General features: G+C 55.9%; 2 gene segments (V, D, J or C); one reads left to right on the top strand and one right to left on the bottom strand.

The window, feature by feature from the left end:
- The window catches only part of LOC127031862 (Ig gamma-1 chain C region, membrane-bound form-like), a 192,423-nt gene that overhangs the window by 48,447 nt on the left and 127,528 nt on the right, over positions 1–16,448 (bottom strand).
- The window catches only part of LOC127031858 (immunoglobulin heavy constant mu-like), a 167,772-nt gene that overhangs the window by 36,958 nt on the left and 114,366 nt on the right, over positions 1–16,448 (top strand). Inside the window, 1 exon segment of the C gene segment in view lies at positions 10,401–10,417. Coding sequence covers positions 10,401–10,417 — 17 coding nt within the window.

The raw sequence follows: 16,448 nt of genomic DNA, 5'->3' as shown, positions 1-16,448 counted from the left end.
CCACAGTGTCTGTGCCATACCCAGCCCGACAGGGCCCTATCTGAGCTGGGGGTGGAGGTGCTACTTTAATCCAAATAATAATTTCTCTTTCTCTCTCTCCTTCTCTCTGTGATATCTGTTGGTCTATGAGTCCTTCCCTCTGAAGTATGTATGTATCCATCTGACCATCTCTCTGAACACCTGGCCTTCCAACAGAGCTGCAACAGAGCTGGGTTTGGATATGGGCTCTGCACTATGTATGTGTGTAACTGTCCATCTACGCCCCACTCCATCACTGTTTACACGGGTACATCCACACCATGGATCTACCCATCCTTCCTTCCTAAGGCACAACCCATCCTTCCTTCCATGGCACCTACCCATGTATCTACCCAGCCTTCTTTCCATGCCTTCAACCCATCCTTCCTTCTGTGGCTTCTACCCACGTATCTGCACATCCTTCCTTCCATGGCATCTACCCAGCCTTCCTTCTATGCCTTCAACCCACCCTTCCTTCCATGGCACTTACCCATGTATCAACCCATCCTTCCTTCCACGGCATCTAACCATGTATCAACCCATCCTTCCTTCCATGGCATCAACCCATCTTTCCTTCCACGGCATCTAACCATGTATCAACCCATTCTTCCTTCCATGGCATTAACCCATGTATCTCCCCATCCATCCATGGTGTATATGTATCCACTCATACAGGCATTCCCAGCCTTGTAGCATCTCGGCTTCTCCCAGCCTGCAACCTGGGACCTCATCCACCTTGGGCGACCCGCAGATTTCACCCAGTCACACCACAAGAAGGAGACCTGGGTGTGAGCTCAGACTAGTTCCATTTATTCACTTGTTGTCACTCAGGGCACAGAGATTATTTACAGGAAGCTGTACTGGACAGTGCTAGCAGTGGGGCTGGGAGGACCCTTCTTCATTTACCAGAGACTTTGCTGACGCTGCGTTGGGTGAACTTCATGGAGAGGGCTTCGTGGCTGACCATGCAGGTGTAGATGTCCCCGCTGTTCCAGCTGGCCTTGCTGACTTTCAGCTTGCTGTAGAGGAAGAAGTTCGAGTCGCCGGCTCCGTCCTTGAAGGGCTGGGTGGTGATATATTCCAAGCTCTCGTTGGGTTTGTGGTTCTTCATCCACTGCACCGAGATGTCCTCGGGGAAGAAGCCCTGCACCAGGCAGGTGAGGCTGGCGGAGTCTTCGGAGTTGCTCAGTTCTTCATTGTGAGGTCGCAGGAGGTAGATGCCAGGGCCAGAGCGCCTGCCTTCGGTGGGTGGGGATGGAGGACACAGGAGATCCAAGTACATCACTCAGCAGGGGCCATGCAGGAAGAATGCTGGGGTGTGTGTGTGTGGGAGGGGGGTAGGAAGATCCCCTCTCTCCTCCAGGATGGAGGGGCTGGGGACTGGGAGCTGGTAGTCCTGGAGCACAGGATGGGGGATAGGATGGACTCCATCTCAGATGGGGACGCAAAGGGACCCAGGGCTCGGATCCCAGGTTGTTGAGTCTTCCCCTTAAGAAGCATCCCTCCCTGCTGGGGCCTGGGATAGGGGAGTCTCTCCCCTTAGGGACCCTGCTCTCCTCCTACCTGGCTTCTTGGAGATCGATTTGATGAGGGGTGAGGGCATCCCCGAGTGCTCCACTTTGCAGGTGAAGGTCTCTCCAGCCTCCCAGTCGCGGGTGAAGATGGGCATGGAGCTGGAGGCGGTGAAGGTGTTGTTGAACTGCTCAGTGAGGGTCAGCGGTTCAGGGTTAACGGACCCTGGCTTCTCCCGGGACCAGACCACCTGGAGGCCGGAGTCGCTAGGCAGGTTGACCACCAGGCAGGTGAGCATGGGGCTCTGGGCCACGTACAGGGCAGCAGGAGACGGGGGCACCAGGAAGACTTGGATGTTGCTGGGAGATGTTTCTTCTGGGGACACGAGAGCCCAGGTCAGCTGCTAGACCTGGACTGCCCTGCCAAGCCCATCCCAGTCTGTCCCCACCCCTCTCCCCCCTCGAGCCCAGCCTGGTGTCCCCCTCCCCACAGGTGGATTTACAATAAATCACAGGGTGCCCTGGCACAGGGAACCCCAATGACAGGGGGTCCCATGGTCGGGCAGCTGAGGGGGCAGAAGCTTGGTCCTGCCCAGTGGCAGTTTTAGAGTGCGTGGGACCCTGTGCTCAGCTTCGTTTTTGGGGCCCCTCCTTGGGACCCAGCAAAGACCCTTATTGCTGGGGGTCTCAGCAGACCACTTAATGATCTTTCCAAATATTGTTTGTACCGTTAGCTAACTATTGTAAAGTGCTTTGGATAAGAGTGCTTTATAAAAAAAATGTTAAAAAATGTGCAGGGTCTGGCCAGGAGTTAGGGTGAGGGAGGGGGCTCAGGGTTGGGACAGGGGATTGGGGTGTGAAGTGCTTACGTGGGGCAGCTCCCGGTTGGTGCAAGGGATGGAGGTGGAGGTGTGCAGGAATCATAGAGGAAAGGGGACTGGGTGTCTGTGAGTGCGTGCAGGAATTAGGGCTGGGTGTGTGTGTGGGGGGGTGCAGGAGTCAGGGCTGGGGGTGCAGGATCTGGGAGGGAGTTAGGGTGCAGGAGCAGGCTGAAGGTTGGGGTGCAGGGCCTGGCCAGGAGTTAGGGTGCAGGAGGCGCTCAGGGTTGGGACAGGAGGTTGGGGTGTGGAGAGCTTACCTGGGGCAGCTCCATTTGGTGCGAGGGGTGGGGTCTGGATGTGTGGGGGGTACAGGAGTCAGGGCATGAGTTGAGGGGGCTGAGTAAGTGTGGGGGTGCAGGAGTCAGAGTTGGGGATGCAGAGTCTGGCCAGGAGTTATGGGGAGGGAGGGGGCTCAGTGTTGAGGCAGAGGTTGGGGTGTGGAGCGCTTACCTGGGGCAGATCCATTTGGTGCAAGGGGTGCAGGTGGGAATGGGGGGGTGCAGGAGTGAGGACCGGGGGATGAGGGGGGTGCAGGAGTTGGGCTGGGCTGTGGGGGTGCTCCCAGCCCCCTGGCCCTGGAGGCTCACGGCAGAAGGCTGGAGGGGGATACGTGTAGTGGAGTGCGGGGACCCTGCCTTTGCTCCGCCCTGTCCCAATTCCACCGCCTTCCCCAATGCCCCACCCCCACCTCTTCTATGCCTCCTCCCCCCCGAGAGCACTGCAGCCCCACCCCTCCCCGTCCCCCTCCCTCCCGGAGCGCCGGCAAACAGCTGTTCGGTGGCTGGGGAGGCGCTGGGGGCAGGGGCAGGGAAGAGGTGGGGGAGGGGGAGCTTGGCTGCCGGTGGGGGCAGAGCCTGCAGCAGGAGCCCCTCGAGGCGGCAGGACCAGACGCGGATTCACAGTAAAACACAGGGGGCTACTGGGCCGGGCAGCTGTGGGGGCAGCACCCTGGTCCCCACGCTCCCCCTACACATACCCCCCCCCGACCCCAACCCCCTGCCATGAGCCGCTCAGGGTAGGGGCAGGGGGCTGGGAGCATCCCCACGACTGCAGCTCTCTGCCCTGACTCCTGCACCCCCCGACATACTGAGCCCCTTCACATCCTATGCCCTGACTCCTCCCCCCACCCCTCACATTCCCACCTGCGCCCCTCACACGAAATGGGAGCTCCTAGGTAAGCGCTCCACACCCCAACCTCCTGCCCTGACCCTGACCCCCTCCCTCATCCTAGCTCCTGGCCAGGCCCTGCGCCCCAACTCCCAGCCTGCTCCTTCACCCCCTAGATTCCTGCACCCCCTCACACACTCCCAGCCCCCTGCCCTCCCTGACTGCTGCTGCCCCCCACGTCCCCACCTGCACTCCACACCCGAATTCCCTGCTGCATCCCTGAGCCCCCTCCCTCACCGTAACTCCTGGCCAGACCTCGCACCCCAAGCCCAGCCTGCTACTGCACCCTAACTCCCTCCCAGATCCTGCACCCCAACCCCAGCCTGCTACTGCACCCTAACTCCCTCCCAGATCCTGCACCCCAACCCCAGCCTGATACTGCACCCTAACTCCCTCCCAGATCCTGCACCCCAACCCCAGCCTGCTACTGCACCCTAACTCCCTCCCAGATCCTGCACCCCCTGCCCTGAGCCCCCTCCTGCACGCTAAGTCCTGGCCAGACCCCGCACCCCAATGTTTTTTTACATTATTTTTATAAAGGGCTCTTATCCAAAGCGCTTTGCAGTAGTTAGCTAATGGCACAAACAGTATTTGGAAAGACAGTTAAGTGTCCGCCGAGACCCCCAGCGATTTTCAAGTGGTCTGTGGAAAAATAAGTTCGACTACAAAACCAGTCAAGGAACCTGACTTTATTTCCATTTACTTGCTATTACTAACAGGAGGAGCATGAAGAAAACAAGAATGACAAATGGGTGTGAGGGAGATATGAGAGAATGTTCTTTTTCTTGGCAGGGTCCCAAAGGGTGGCCCCAAAAATGAAGCTGAGCACAGGGTCCCACTCACTCTAAATCCGCCACGGCCCCTCCTCTTCGTAGGGAGCCTAGTCCTGGGGAGAGTCACCTTCACACATGCGGGCGTGGGCCTGCTTTGTGGTGGCAGTGCCCCGGTGGTACACCTGGCAAGTGTACGTCTTGCCCGTCAGCCACTCGCTCTGGGGGACACTGGAATTGCTGCGGATGCTGTAGGTGTGGCTGACGGAGTCCTTCTTGACAGGGTAGAGGTCGCTATGAAGTAGCCCATGCTCGCCGTCCACCAGCCATTCCACCGTCAAATGCTTGGGGGAGAAGCCGGAGATTAAGCACACCAGCTGGACGGTGCCTGGGCTGGTGGTGCAGGAGTAGAAGACTTCCACCTCGGGGGCAGTGGGTTCAGAGACGGGGGGCTCTGGGAGAAGGGTGACTGGTTAGGTTTTGTACAGACCCCTTCGGAGCTCCCTCCCCAACTCCCTGCAGCACAGCGCCCCCTATTGAGCCCCCCTCTCCCTGCAGCCCGGTACCCCCTACTGAGCCCCCTGCTCCCTGCAGCACAGCGCCCCCTACTGAGCCCCCCTCTCCCTGCAGCCCGGCACCCCCTACTGAGCCCCCTGCTCCCTGCAGCACAGCGCCCCCTACTGAGCCCCCCTCTCCCTGCAGCACAGCGTACCCCCTACTGAGCCCCCTGCTCCCTGCAGCACAGCGCCCCCTACTGAGCCCCCTGCTCCCTGCAGCACAGCACCCCCTACTGAGCCCCCCTCTCCCTGCAGCCCGGCACCCCCTACTGAGCCCCCTGCTCCCTGCAGAACAGCGCCCCCTACTGAGCCCCCTGCTCCCTGCAGCACAGCGTCCCCTACTGAGCCCCCCTCTCCCTGCAGCCCGGTACCCCCTACTGAGCCCCCTGCTCCCTGCAGCACAGCGCCCCCTACTGAGCCCCCCTCTCCCTGCAGCACAGCGCCCCCTACTGAGCCCCCCTCTCCCTGCAGCCCAGTACCCCCTACTGAGCCCCCCGCTCCCTGCAGCACAGCGCCCCCTACTGAGCCAACCTCTCCCTGCAGCACAGCGCCCCCTACTGAGCCCCCCTCTCCCTGCAGCACAGCGTCCCCTGCTGAGGTCCCCGCTCCCTGCAGTCCAGCACCCAGCATGCAGCCCTCTGCCCCTTTCTCTGCATTGCAGCACCCATCGCTTCTCTTGACGTGGTGTCTCTTTTCATCCCTCCACCCTTCGGCGCCTCCACACCCAACACCATCTACCTGTCCCCATTCCCTCCCATCGCTCTGTGGTGTCTCTCTCCATCCACCCACCCTCCCACCCCAGCGACTCCATCAGCTCACAGCACCAGCAGGCTCCCATCCTCTCTCCCTGCAGCAGTCACCAGAGCAGGGTCCTGCGAGACCCCCCAGCCCTTCCCCCCCCCCCCCCAGGCTGCGCCGCACCGTCCCTACTTGGGATTTCCTTGGAGATGCTGGAGTTGGTGGGCTGGTGCTCTACGGTGCATTGATAGGTGTTAGACTCCCAGCTGCTGGCCGGGACGGTGACCTGGCTGCTGAGTGAGTAGAGGCCGCTGGAAGGTTGCAGCACGGAGGGATAGGTCCTCACGTCCGAGGAGCTGACATTTGGGCTCCATGTCACGGTGACCGGCTCGGGGAAGTAGCCTTTGGCCAGGCAGCCGAAGGTGACCTGTGGGGAGGTGACTTCGCCGGTGCAGGAGGTCAGGGGGAAGACAGACGGGGCCGTGGCATTAACTGCAAAGGGAGAGAGAGTGAGGCCATGAGACACAGCCCCACTGAGCCCTGCCCCACTCTGTGCAGACCAGGCCCTAGCTTGGCACTGGGGCCAGCACTCAATGCCGGGGGAGAGCGTCCCCTAGCGAGTCCCACGCTGCTCCATTCACACAGCACAGTTTGGAGTGAGACTGTTGCCAGTTGCAAGGTCTTACTAATGTCTGTGTGTAAGTGGGCGCCTGAGATAGGCTGCCCCCCATCTTCCAGATTGTGTCACAGACTGAGCAGGATCAGGGCCCTCAGTTCGCTTGGTGCTAAAGAGACCCAGTGTGATCGGGGGCCCCATTACACCAGGTGTTGCAGAGAGACACAATGACAGACAGTCCCTACCCCACAGAACTTACAGGCCAAATAAAGAAAGAGTCAGAGGGGAAACTGAGGCAGTGAGCAACGAAGGGACCTGGTCACAGCAGGTCAGTGGCACAGCCAAGTAGAGAACCCAGGAGTCTTGTGTCCCAACTTCTGCTCTGTGGACTGGATGATGCATTGTGCTGTGCCGCTGGGCAGCAGTAATACGGGTTGATTTCACAGAGTGGAGGGTTGTTCCCAGTAATTTGCACTGGGTTTCTTCTGAGGGAATTAGGTGCCAAAGTGGCAGAGAAATTCCCCTTGGAGAAATCACAGCGCCTGCAGCTGGAAAATAACCCAAGTTTTTGACCAAGGAACTGAAATTGGGGGACACTTCTGGGCTCTCGAAGACGTGTCGTGCCACTAACGTTTGGGTTTTCAGGTCTCCAGCTGAAGACGTGCAGATGTTATTCTAACAATTTTAGCTTGGGTAAGAATATTAAATGTTATATTCTCATTAGGCTTCTAGGTTCATTGCTAACATCATCAGCCCCTAGTGGCCAATTACCAATTCCACATCTCAAACACACGCCCTTAGAGTCCTGAGAACTCACTTGAGAAACCGGTATGAAGGACTGGGACTGTCCAATTGAACCAGGGACATATGGGCCCGTTGGGTTAGAGTTCGGTCGGGTTTTAATTATATGTGGGGAGGAGGATTACGGGTTAGCGGTTAGGGTTAGGTGCTGCGGTTAAGGGTTATAGGTTGCAGGGATAGAATTATGGGTGATGGTTTAATGGTTTGGGTCAAATATCCTTCCACTCTCAAGTTCAATATTTGATGTGTTGTGATTGGATTTCTAACCAATTTTACAGCCATTCAATCACCAGATACCAATCGGTTCTGCTGCCATTTTCCAGACGGTTAGTGAGACTCTTGGGTCCTATTCCCAAGGGTCAGTTTGCCACGATGACTCATAATTCTGAGGCTGGGATGCTTGATACCCAACTGGAGAGACAGAAACCCTAGTGCTCACAGAGTCAAGGTGGGAGGTTCGGGTTAGAGCTGAGGTTATAGTTGGGGGTATAATTGATCGTTAGTACTTGTATCACAGTGGTCTAGAAAACCCAGTCTAGGACCAGGTCTCATTGTGCCAGGAACTTTACAGAGAAATAACAATGAAGACTCTATTGATCCCAGGACCATTGCAGCCTGAGCAATCTGAAGTCAGGGTTTGGGGGATAAGGTTGGGACGTTGGGGTTAGGGGTTGAGTATGAAGAGAGGGTCAGAGTTGGGGGTCAGAGTTAGGGAGTAGGGGCTAGAGATCCAGGGTTAAGGATGAGGATAGATCTCTAGGGAAAGGGTGAGGATTAGGGTGTTGGGGTGAAGGAATGGGTGCATCTATCGAGGGTTAGGACGCTGGGGTTAGGATCATGGTTAGGGAGCTAGGACAGAGTTGGGGGTCTAAGTAGTTGGGTTTAAGGTTTGGTTTAGGGTCATAGTTCTGGGGTTAGGGTAAAAAACCTTCCCTCCCCCAAACTCAGTAGTCGACTGGTTATCACCACCCCTAGCTCATGACCTTTCTAGCCAGGTTCCCACTCAAGAAACCACTCGGATTCTAAGCAATTGGGTTGAAGATTTTCTGGACACTTTCCCAAACTCTGTGGGAGAAATCTCCCAAGAATTCCAGCTGCCTCACTTTCTAAGTGCCCAAACCTGAGGCGCCTTGGGGAGCACTTACCGGGGTCTGCATCTCCAGTGGGCTTTAGCTGGAGACGTCAGCGCTTGTCCTCCAGAAAGGAAGCCCAACGCGTCTCCAGCTGAGTGCACCGCAAAAACGGAGCCATCTCAACTCAAAGGCCAAGTTAGGAAGCTGACCCCTGAGCTGTTGCCTCTGAGCTGCCAGTTACGTCCAGCCCCAGGCAGCCGAGCTCACATCTAGCTGTGCTGGGAATCCCCCCGCCCGGCTCTCAGCATGGAGCGTGAGCGCAGAGCTGGTGGAAGGAGGCAGGGCCGGCTCAGGGAGACGCGTTCCTGCACTCGGTGAGTTCAGGGGTTACCTCTGACAAGGGACATACCAAAGGGGAAATTTGTGCCTCAGTTTAGAAATTTTTTGTTTGCAACTATTTGTTACTGGGCTAAAGATAGGAGACAATAAAATCCCCTTAAAAGAATTCAGCTGTTCCCCCGAATGTCTAGTTGCAGCCCCCCAACCCTGAGCACCCCATATCTGCTAATCACCCTCAGTCCTGACCCCCAGCCTCCTGCTCACCCAGCCCTGGCTTCCCTCCAGCTCTGCACGGGCCCCTCACTCGCAGCCTGCAGCCCCTGTTAGCCCAGCCATGGGCTGCCCACACCTCTGCTGATGCTCTTCACTCCTGACCCACAGCCCCTGCTACCCCAGAACTGGACACCCCATACAGCACTGCTGGTTCCCCCTCACTTACAACCTGCAGCACCTGCCCCCCCAACCCTGCCGGTGCCACTCAGTCCCGCACCCCACCCCTGCTAGCCCTGCTTTGCATCCGCTGCTCTGCTGGTGCCCCTCACTCCTGACCTGCAGCCCCTGCTAGCCCAGCCCTGCCGGTGCCCCTGACTCCCGCCCCCCACCCCTGCTAGCCCAGCTCTGCCTCCCCTGCTCTGTCATTGCCCCTCTCTTCCAACCCACAGCCCCTGCCAGCCCAGCCCTGGCGTCCCCCTGCAGCTCTGCCAGTGCCCCTCACTCCCGACCTGCAGCCCCTGCTAGCCCAGCCCTGGGTTCCCCGACCCAGCTCTGCCGCTGCCCCTCACTCCTGACTCACAGCCCCTGCTGGCCCAGCCCTGCCCCCACTGCCCTGCCAGTGCCCCTCACTCCCGACCTGCAGCCCCTGCTAGCCCAGCCCTGGCCTCCCCGACCCAGGTGTGCTGGTGCCCCTCACTCCTGACCTGCAGCCCCTCTTAGCCCAGACCTAGGTTCCCTGATCCAGCTTTGCCAGTGCCCCTCTCCACCTGCAGTCCCTGCTAGCCCAGCCCTGGGTTCCCCCTGAGCCCTGCTGGTGCCCCTCATTCCTGACCTGCAGCCCCCTGCTAGCCCAACCCTGGGCTCCCCCACTCAGCTCTGCCAGTGCCCCTCACTCCCCACCTGCAGCCCCCTGCTAGCCCAGACCTGGGTTCACTTCCTGCAGTTCTTTCAAATCTGTTATCCCAGCTAATACCTGGAGTGTGGGATAAGCACCTCTGTCCCCCCGTCTCTGCCTGGAGGGTGCACAGCCTGGCCTGTACCCGTCTTGGCCTGGGCAGCATATCCAGCCTGTGCAGAGGAGCCATGAGCTGCACCCTGCCCTGGTATTGGGTCCACACAGGGGGACGTACCCCACTGCCCTTCATAGGTCAGAACAGAGAACAATACTCCTGGCTTCCAGCCCCCCTGCTCTAACCTACTCCCCTTCCAGAGCCTGGGAAAGGACCCAGGAGTCTTGGATCCCAGCCCTCCACTCTAATGACTAGACCCCACTGCCCTTCCAGAGCTGGGGAAAGAACCCAGGAGTCCTGGCTCCCAGCCCCCGACTCTAATGGCTAGATCCCACTCCCATCCCAGAGCTGAGGAGGGAACCCAGGTGTCTTGCTCCCCTCTCTAGCACACGCTTCACCCCATTTATCTCTGAGGAGGTTAAAACACCCTCTGAACTCATGTGACAAGCCAATAGCAGCCACTTTCCTGGGATGGACTCACCAAATCACTGGCCATGTTGGGTCACGACCCGACACTGTAGACCGGGGGGTTCTGTTTGGGAGTCCAGCTCTGCTCTGTGTCTGTCGCAGAGCTCTTCTGAGGTATCTTTGCCTGTCAGATATCCCCTCTCCTCCCCACCCCCCCGATGGAAGTCAGGATAATTATAGATTGAGAACAATAGATGAGGCCCTCTGGGGAGTTTTCACTGTTACAGCTGGTGGGAAGGTGTGAAAACTGGACAGGTGGGTGAGTGCAGGGGGCTAAAACTGGGGTGAAAAACAACCTTGCTGTGACTTTCATTTGTGTAAACTTCCCCTTTTCAGCCCATGTTGTTTGTTTGGTGGTCGGCTTTCCCCAGAGATTCGGTGACAAAGGCCGCAGACCTCAGAGAAGATTGAGGCCTCCTGGGGTTTCTTTTTGAGAACTTGCCATGGAGGAAGGTGAAGAAGGAAACTTTACAGCCGTCCTGGAACTGGGGATAGAACCCAGGAGTCCTGACTCCCAGCCCCCCCACTCTAATCTTGGAGATCCCTGTTCACTCTCCCAGCTGGGGACAGATCCTAGGAGGTGACGTTTCAGCCCATCTGCACTAACCTCGTAAATACCAGAGAGAAAACCCAGGAGTCCTGACTCCCACCCACCCACGATGGATAGATTGACAGTGGGTGTCTATGGAGATGGATAGATGTCCTGTACATAGTTGCACACAAATATGTCTCCTTTCTAGCATCTTTTCTTTCTTTTAACGTCTCCTGGCAGTTTGTTGTTGTTATACAAAGGGTCTCTTCTCGTCCTTGCTCCTGTGACGGTGGTGAGAAGTAGCTGGGTGGTTCCTCGCACCGTGACTGGTGGTGGAATGTCCACTGCAATTTGACGTGTTTAGAACTGATCGATTGGTGGAGTTTCAGGACACAAGAAGGGATCCCTGTGATCGGCATGTCCCCCGGCGATTCCTGGCCCAAGCCCCCACCTTCCGGTCGAGCAGAGCAGTTAGAAAGAGAGGCCAAAGCTGTGAGTCCTGGAGAGTTCACCACAGTCCAGAAATCAGGACTGCAACCCCCAAAGTATTGTAAAGCTGTGAAATTTCCCCTGGACCTGTCAGTGTCCCAGAGAGGTGGATTGAAGAGGCCGGAGGCCGAGGTGTATGGTTTGAAAGCTCTGTTTGCACAGAAGGGCAAGGACTGGAGGAGAAAGGGCGCATGTTGGGTTATCTCATCCATCCATGTCTAATGGAGGGCTCTTCCCTAGCTTTAACTAATGGTCTTGTGATCAAACAGAGGAAGGGACTCGGGGAACTGGCTTCAATTCCCAGATCTCCCACAGACTCGCTCTGTCACCTTGGGGAAGCCACGTCACCGCTCCATGCCTCAGTTTCCCCATCTGTTCAATGAGGGTAATGATGCTCACTTCACACCGGAGAGCTGAGGTTGGCTGGACTCAGGTTGTGAGGCACTTGGGGAATATTTGTGCCTTGCAAAGGACCAGAGTCTCCTCTCAGCATCACTCGCACAAAGCAGAGCTATTCCAGCGCAGTTGCTCCAGGTTTACACTGGAACGGCCGAGGTCAGAATCCCATTTCTCGTGTTTTTCGCCCGTTGCTAGGACACCACTGCACAATGGGAAGTTAAAGGCAGAGAGAAGGTCAGTGAAAGGCCCAAGGTCCCACAGCAGCTGGGAACAGAACCTGAGTCCTCTTCCCCCTTTTTGATGGTTTCTCTTGTATTCGCTTTATTTTTCCAGCGAACCCCACACCCCCCTCCGTCTTCCCCCTGGTTCCCTGCTGCACCAAGACTGGCAATGCTCCCCCGGACACAAGGTTGGCCTGCCTCGTAACGGGCTATTTCCTATCACCAGTGGAGATCAAGTGGAATTCGGGCAAAGTGACCCAGGGGGTCACAACTTTCCCAGAGGTGACGGTGAGCAACGGGGGCTTCACCGAGAGCAGCCTGCTGATCATCCCTGCCAGGCCCCGGCAGGGCGACACCTACCAGTGCGATGTGACACATCAAAGGACAGCAACGACCAAGTCGAAGAAGTTCCCTCAGGAGTGTAAGACACGCGGCAGGGGAGGGCAGCACAGCCAGGCTGAGCTTTTCAAAGCGCCTAGAGGGTCTGGGAGCCAGTGAATCTTAATCCACATCCCGCAGGCGCCTTTGGAAAAACCTCAGCCTGAAAGTCTGGGGAAAGTTTGGCCCAGTGTTGAAACACACTGAGCCCTGGTGCTTTGTCACTGCAGATCTCCTGCCCCCAGCGCCCCCTCCACGGACCCCTGAAGGAGGGAATCCTTAGGGTGAAAGGCGCCTGGAGCAGAGACCTACGTTCCACTAAGGGGGGGATTTTTCAGCCCTGCCTAAAGGATTTAGGCACCTGGTTCCCATGAGAACTTGGCATGCAAATCCCTTAGGCACCTTGGGAAATCTCAGACCCGCAGCCGGGCTGAAATGGCACCTAAGCCACATGCTGGCCCCTCTGCACAGGGGAAATCTTCGGCTCACTGCCTTTCACCCTCACCCTCACCCAAACCCAACTCAACCACCTCCCACTGGGGGAGGCAGAACAAAGCCCATTCGCCGCGTCAGTCCAAAGCCTCAATGCAAAACCAGTGCAACTCAGAGCCCAGGGTCCCGACCACCAGAGCCCCCCAGCGTTCAGCCGGCTGCATGGGGAGCCCCCCCCTTTCCCACTAGGCCACCTTCCCTGCATGGTTCCTAGGCCTCCTGCCTGTCCACATCTAGAGATTCCCCCTCAGGCACTTTCCTCAGCACTGAGCCAGAAGCTTTCCCTGATATAGACAGCAGCAAGCAGCCCCATGGGACTACAATTCCCAGGAATCACTGCCCTTAAAGGGGCTATACCCCCTTACGAGCTAGCACTGGTTACACCTTTGTCATGGAGCTGGGTGTGTTCCTTGCACTTCGACTTTTCTGAGGCATCTTTTGAAATGGATACAAGCCCAGAGCCGCAAACCTAGGCATTCTGGGGTCCGAACTTCAACGGGTGTAAATCGACTGATCTCCTCTGAAGTCAGTGGCACTGAACCGACTTACATCAGCTGAGGATTTGACCCTTTATCCGTAGTCAGACACAGTCAGTCCTTTCCCAGGTTTTCTTCTGATGCCATGTCATGCTGTACAGCACCACGGTCCCCCTTAAATAGGGGACATTAATTGAGGGAAACATGTTCAAATAAACAAACACAGCTCAAGTTCCAGCTTTGTCCCAGCTGTTTACCAGGGAGAACACACTCCATGCAGCATGTGCAGGAAGAATGCCTGGAGGCTTTTAACATTTGCCTAGATGATTTAAGGGCCCCGTTCCCATTTGTTTTAATCCCTTACATGGCTGTGAAAAATCTCAGCCCCGGAGACTGATTAAAGTACGCAGTGTAAACGTACCACAACAAGGCTGGTGTTACTCGTGCTGAGAGGACTGTAGAGTTATCTCTCTCTCTGGAAGGGGGCTGGGGATCTACAGAGAGTGACATTGGACTGTGTTTTCCCCTCTCTCTGCTCTCAGGGTGTGGTTTGACAAAGCCACCCGAGGTTCACCTCCTGGTGCCCACCTGCGAGGAGAGCTCCACAGAGAGCCAGCTGGAGCTGGTTTGCCTCCTTCTGAGCTTCAAACCCGACCAAGCCAACGTGAAATGGCTGGTGAATGGAAAGGAGAGCAGCCCCCCCACCCCGGCCTTTTCCTCTGCAATGGGCACAGACGGCTTCTACATGGGGCAGAGCCGCATGAACGTCACCAAGCAGAGCTGGGAGAAGGGGGACGTCTACACCTGCCAAGTGACCCACCCAGCAGTGGGAGCAGAGCTCTCCATGCACAACACCAGCAAGTGCTTGGGTGAGGGGCTGGGCCCGTGCATGGCGGGGAGGTGCGGTGGAGAGTTACTGAGAAACCAGCCCTGCCTAAGGGTAGGTGGGACTTCACCTAGACACCAGTGTGATGGGAGACACAGGAGTGCCATAGAGAAACTGGTGCTGTAGGTGAATGGGAAGAGAAAGAGATACCAGGGCTGGCTGGATGAGAGGGACACTAGGAGTGTTCTGCTGGAGGTGGGTAAGGGATAGATTAGATTAGATTAGATTAGATTTCAATCGTCTTTTTCTGCCTTTCCACATTATTTGAACTGGTCAATGACATCTCTTTGCATTTCTCAGCCTGCCTCAGAAGCTCACTTGACCCAACCATCTACTTAACCAAACCCTCCTATGAAGACGTCATCAAAAATTCTGGTCATGTTACCTGTCTAGTTCTGGGCTATGACTTAGCAGCCAGCAGAATCGCATGGAAAGTGGATGGACAAGTCAGCTCTGTGGTGAAGACAGAACCCCCCAAGAATAACAGCAACGGGACCAGCAGCCTGGTCAGTTCTCACCCTGTGTCGCTGGCACAATGGGGACAAGGCACCCAATTTACCTGCAAAGTGACCACACCCTGTTCTGGAGAACTAACCCAGGACATAACCATGAACAATACGGGTGAGGAGCCTTGGCATCTCAAAGGGAAAGGCAAACTCCAGTCACTGTGAATTGGGACTGGAGGGTGAAACTCACCCTGCACAAGTCCTAGGCAGCCTTTATGTCCCAGTTAACCCTCCAAGAAGGACTTTAGCGGCACCTAGGCCCTCTGCACAGGGGTGTGTTGCAGGTAAAATTAGTATTTCCTCGGTGAATTTCTCATTCTCAATCTGTCACTAATTTCCACTTGCACAGTTTTCCCAGGATTCTCTGCCTGATCATTAAATTCCAGCTCCTCCAAGAATTTCATTCCCTCAGCTCCCTGGTAAATGTGGATGTGGCCTGCTAGGGGCTTTGATCTGACGTGCATCTGTACTTCTTAGTTCTGGAAATCAGGCTGGTGCTTGTCACCTGGCATCTGGCCTTTATGGGATATTTCGGGTGAGACTCTCTAAGTGCCTCCATTAGAGTAAGGTGCCCAAATCCCATTGAAATACCCAAGTTGTCCAAGTCCGTAAGGCAGCCTTTGAAAATCTCAATTGTGTTGAATTTTGCTGGGAGCGTTTGAAGGAGGGAAGAGGCTCCGTCGGAGTGAGAAATGGGTTGGTGACCCAATGTCACGATGATGCATGATGGAGACTTGGGTGAAGAGGAGATTCAATGTTTGGGGTGAGAGTTCAGGTTTGGGACGCAGGACCAGCTGAAAGCCCCCTGCCCCTCTGCGTTATTGTAAAGCCAAGCTGAGGTTAATGATCCTTATGATGATCTTGAAGGGGATGAAGATTGTGTCAATAACAATGAAGAGGGAAATGAAAATGCTGAAGGAGAATAAATGTTAGAATGCTGGAGAAGATGAAGATAAAGAGGAAGGAAGTGATTATGAAGATAAGGGAGGTGAAGAAGATGAATATGACGATGGTGATGAAGACGAAGACGATGGTGTTAAGCTGTTGTCGTTTAAGGTTGAAGATTGAGAAGCTCACTGTGCATTCTGTGGGGAAGGTTTGGGAGTTCAGCTGAGCTCTTGGGTGAAGGTCCAGGCTCTTTGAGTTTCAAGGGAGATGATGCTCAGTGGTTGAGTTTTTATTTTGCCTGGTCTAGCTTCACACATACCCTGAACAACTGCCCTCCCTGGCCCCTTCACACAGTGATAGCTGCTGGAGCTAAGTCCTTAACTTAGACATGCAAAGCAAGTCTTCTTCTTCTCTTGCCCCTCTTCCTTTTCATTTAGGCATGAGGAAGAAGGAGCCCTCAGTCACCATCTCCCGAGCCTACCATGAAGACATCTCCGGGAATAGAGTCTCCTTGACTCTCATCTGTGAAGCTAGTGGCTTTTACCCAGAAGAGATCAGCATCTCATGGTTGAAGAACAACTCCTCAGAACTCAAGTCAAGTTACAATAATGGCCCTGTGTCAGGAAGTGGCATTTTCTCTGCCTACAGCATCCTCAAGGTTGACAGAAGTGGAGGAGCAGTAAATTATACCTGCGTGGTGCATCACCCGGCCATGGAAGAGCCCAAGAGGGTTGTGGAAAAGGTGTCCCTCGGTAAGTAGATACTCAGAGACAGGTATTAATTTGGGGATGTCCACACGCTTTCTTATGCCATCCAGCCAATGGCATGCACATCTGCATGACTCCATGTGAACCCTGGTGGAAGGAGTGGCAATGAAGGATTTCTATCTCCATTATGTTGCCGTATCAGATTGAGAAGCTGATGAATTCATGCAAATAAAGGAGAGAAACCCCTCAATTCTATTGTCCCGCAGTGGGGCTTGGCATGTATACAAATCTGGACCCCCAGCTCCAGCAGGA

Source organism: Gopherus flavomarginatus, chromosome 11 (genome assembly GCF_025201925.1).
Source record: "Gopherus flavomarginatus isolate rGopFla2 chromosome 11, rGopFla2.mat.asm, whole genome shotgun sequence".
Taxonomy (NCBI): Eukaryota; Metazoa; Chordata; order Testudines; family Testudinidae; genus Gopherus; species Gopherus flavomarginatus.
The sequence above is the reverse complement of the archived record's forward strand: the minus strand, read 5'-3'. Positions and strand labels throughout refer to the sequence as shown.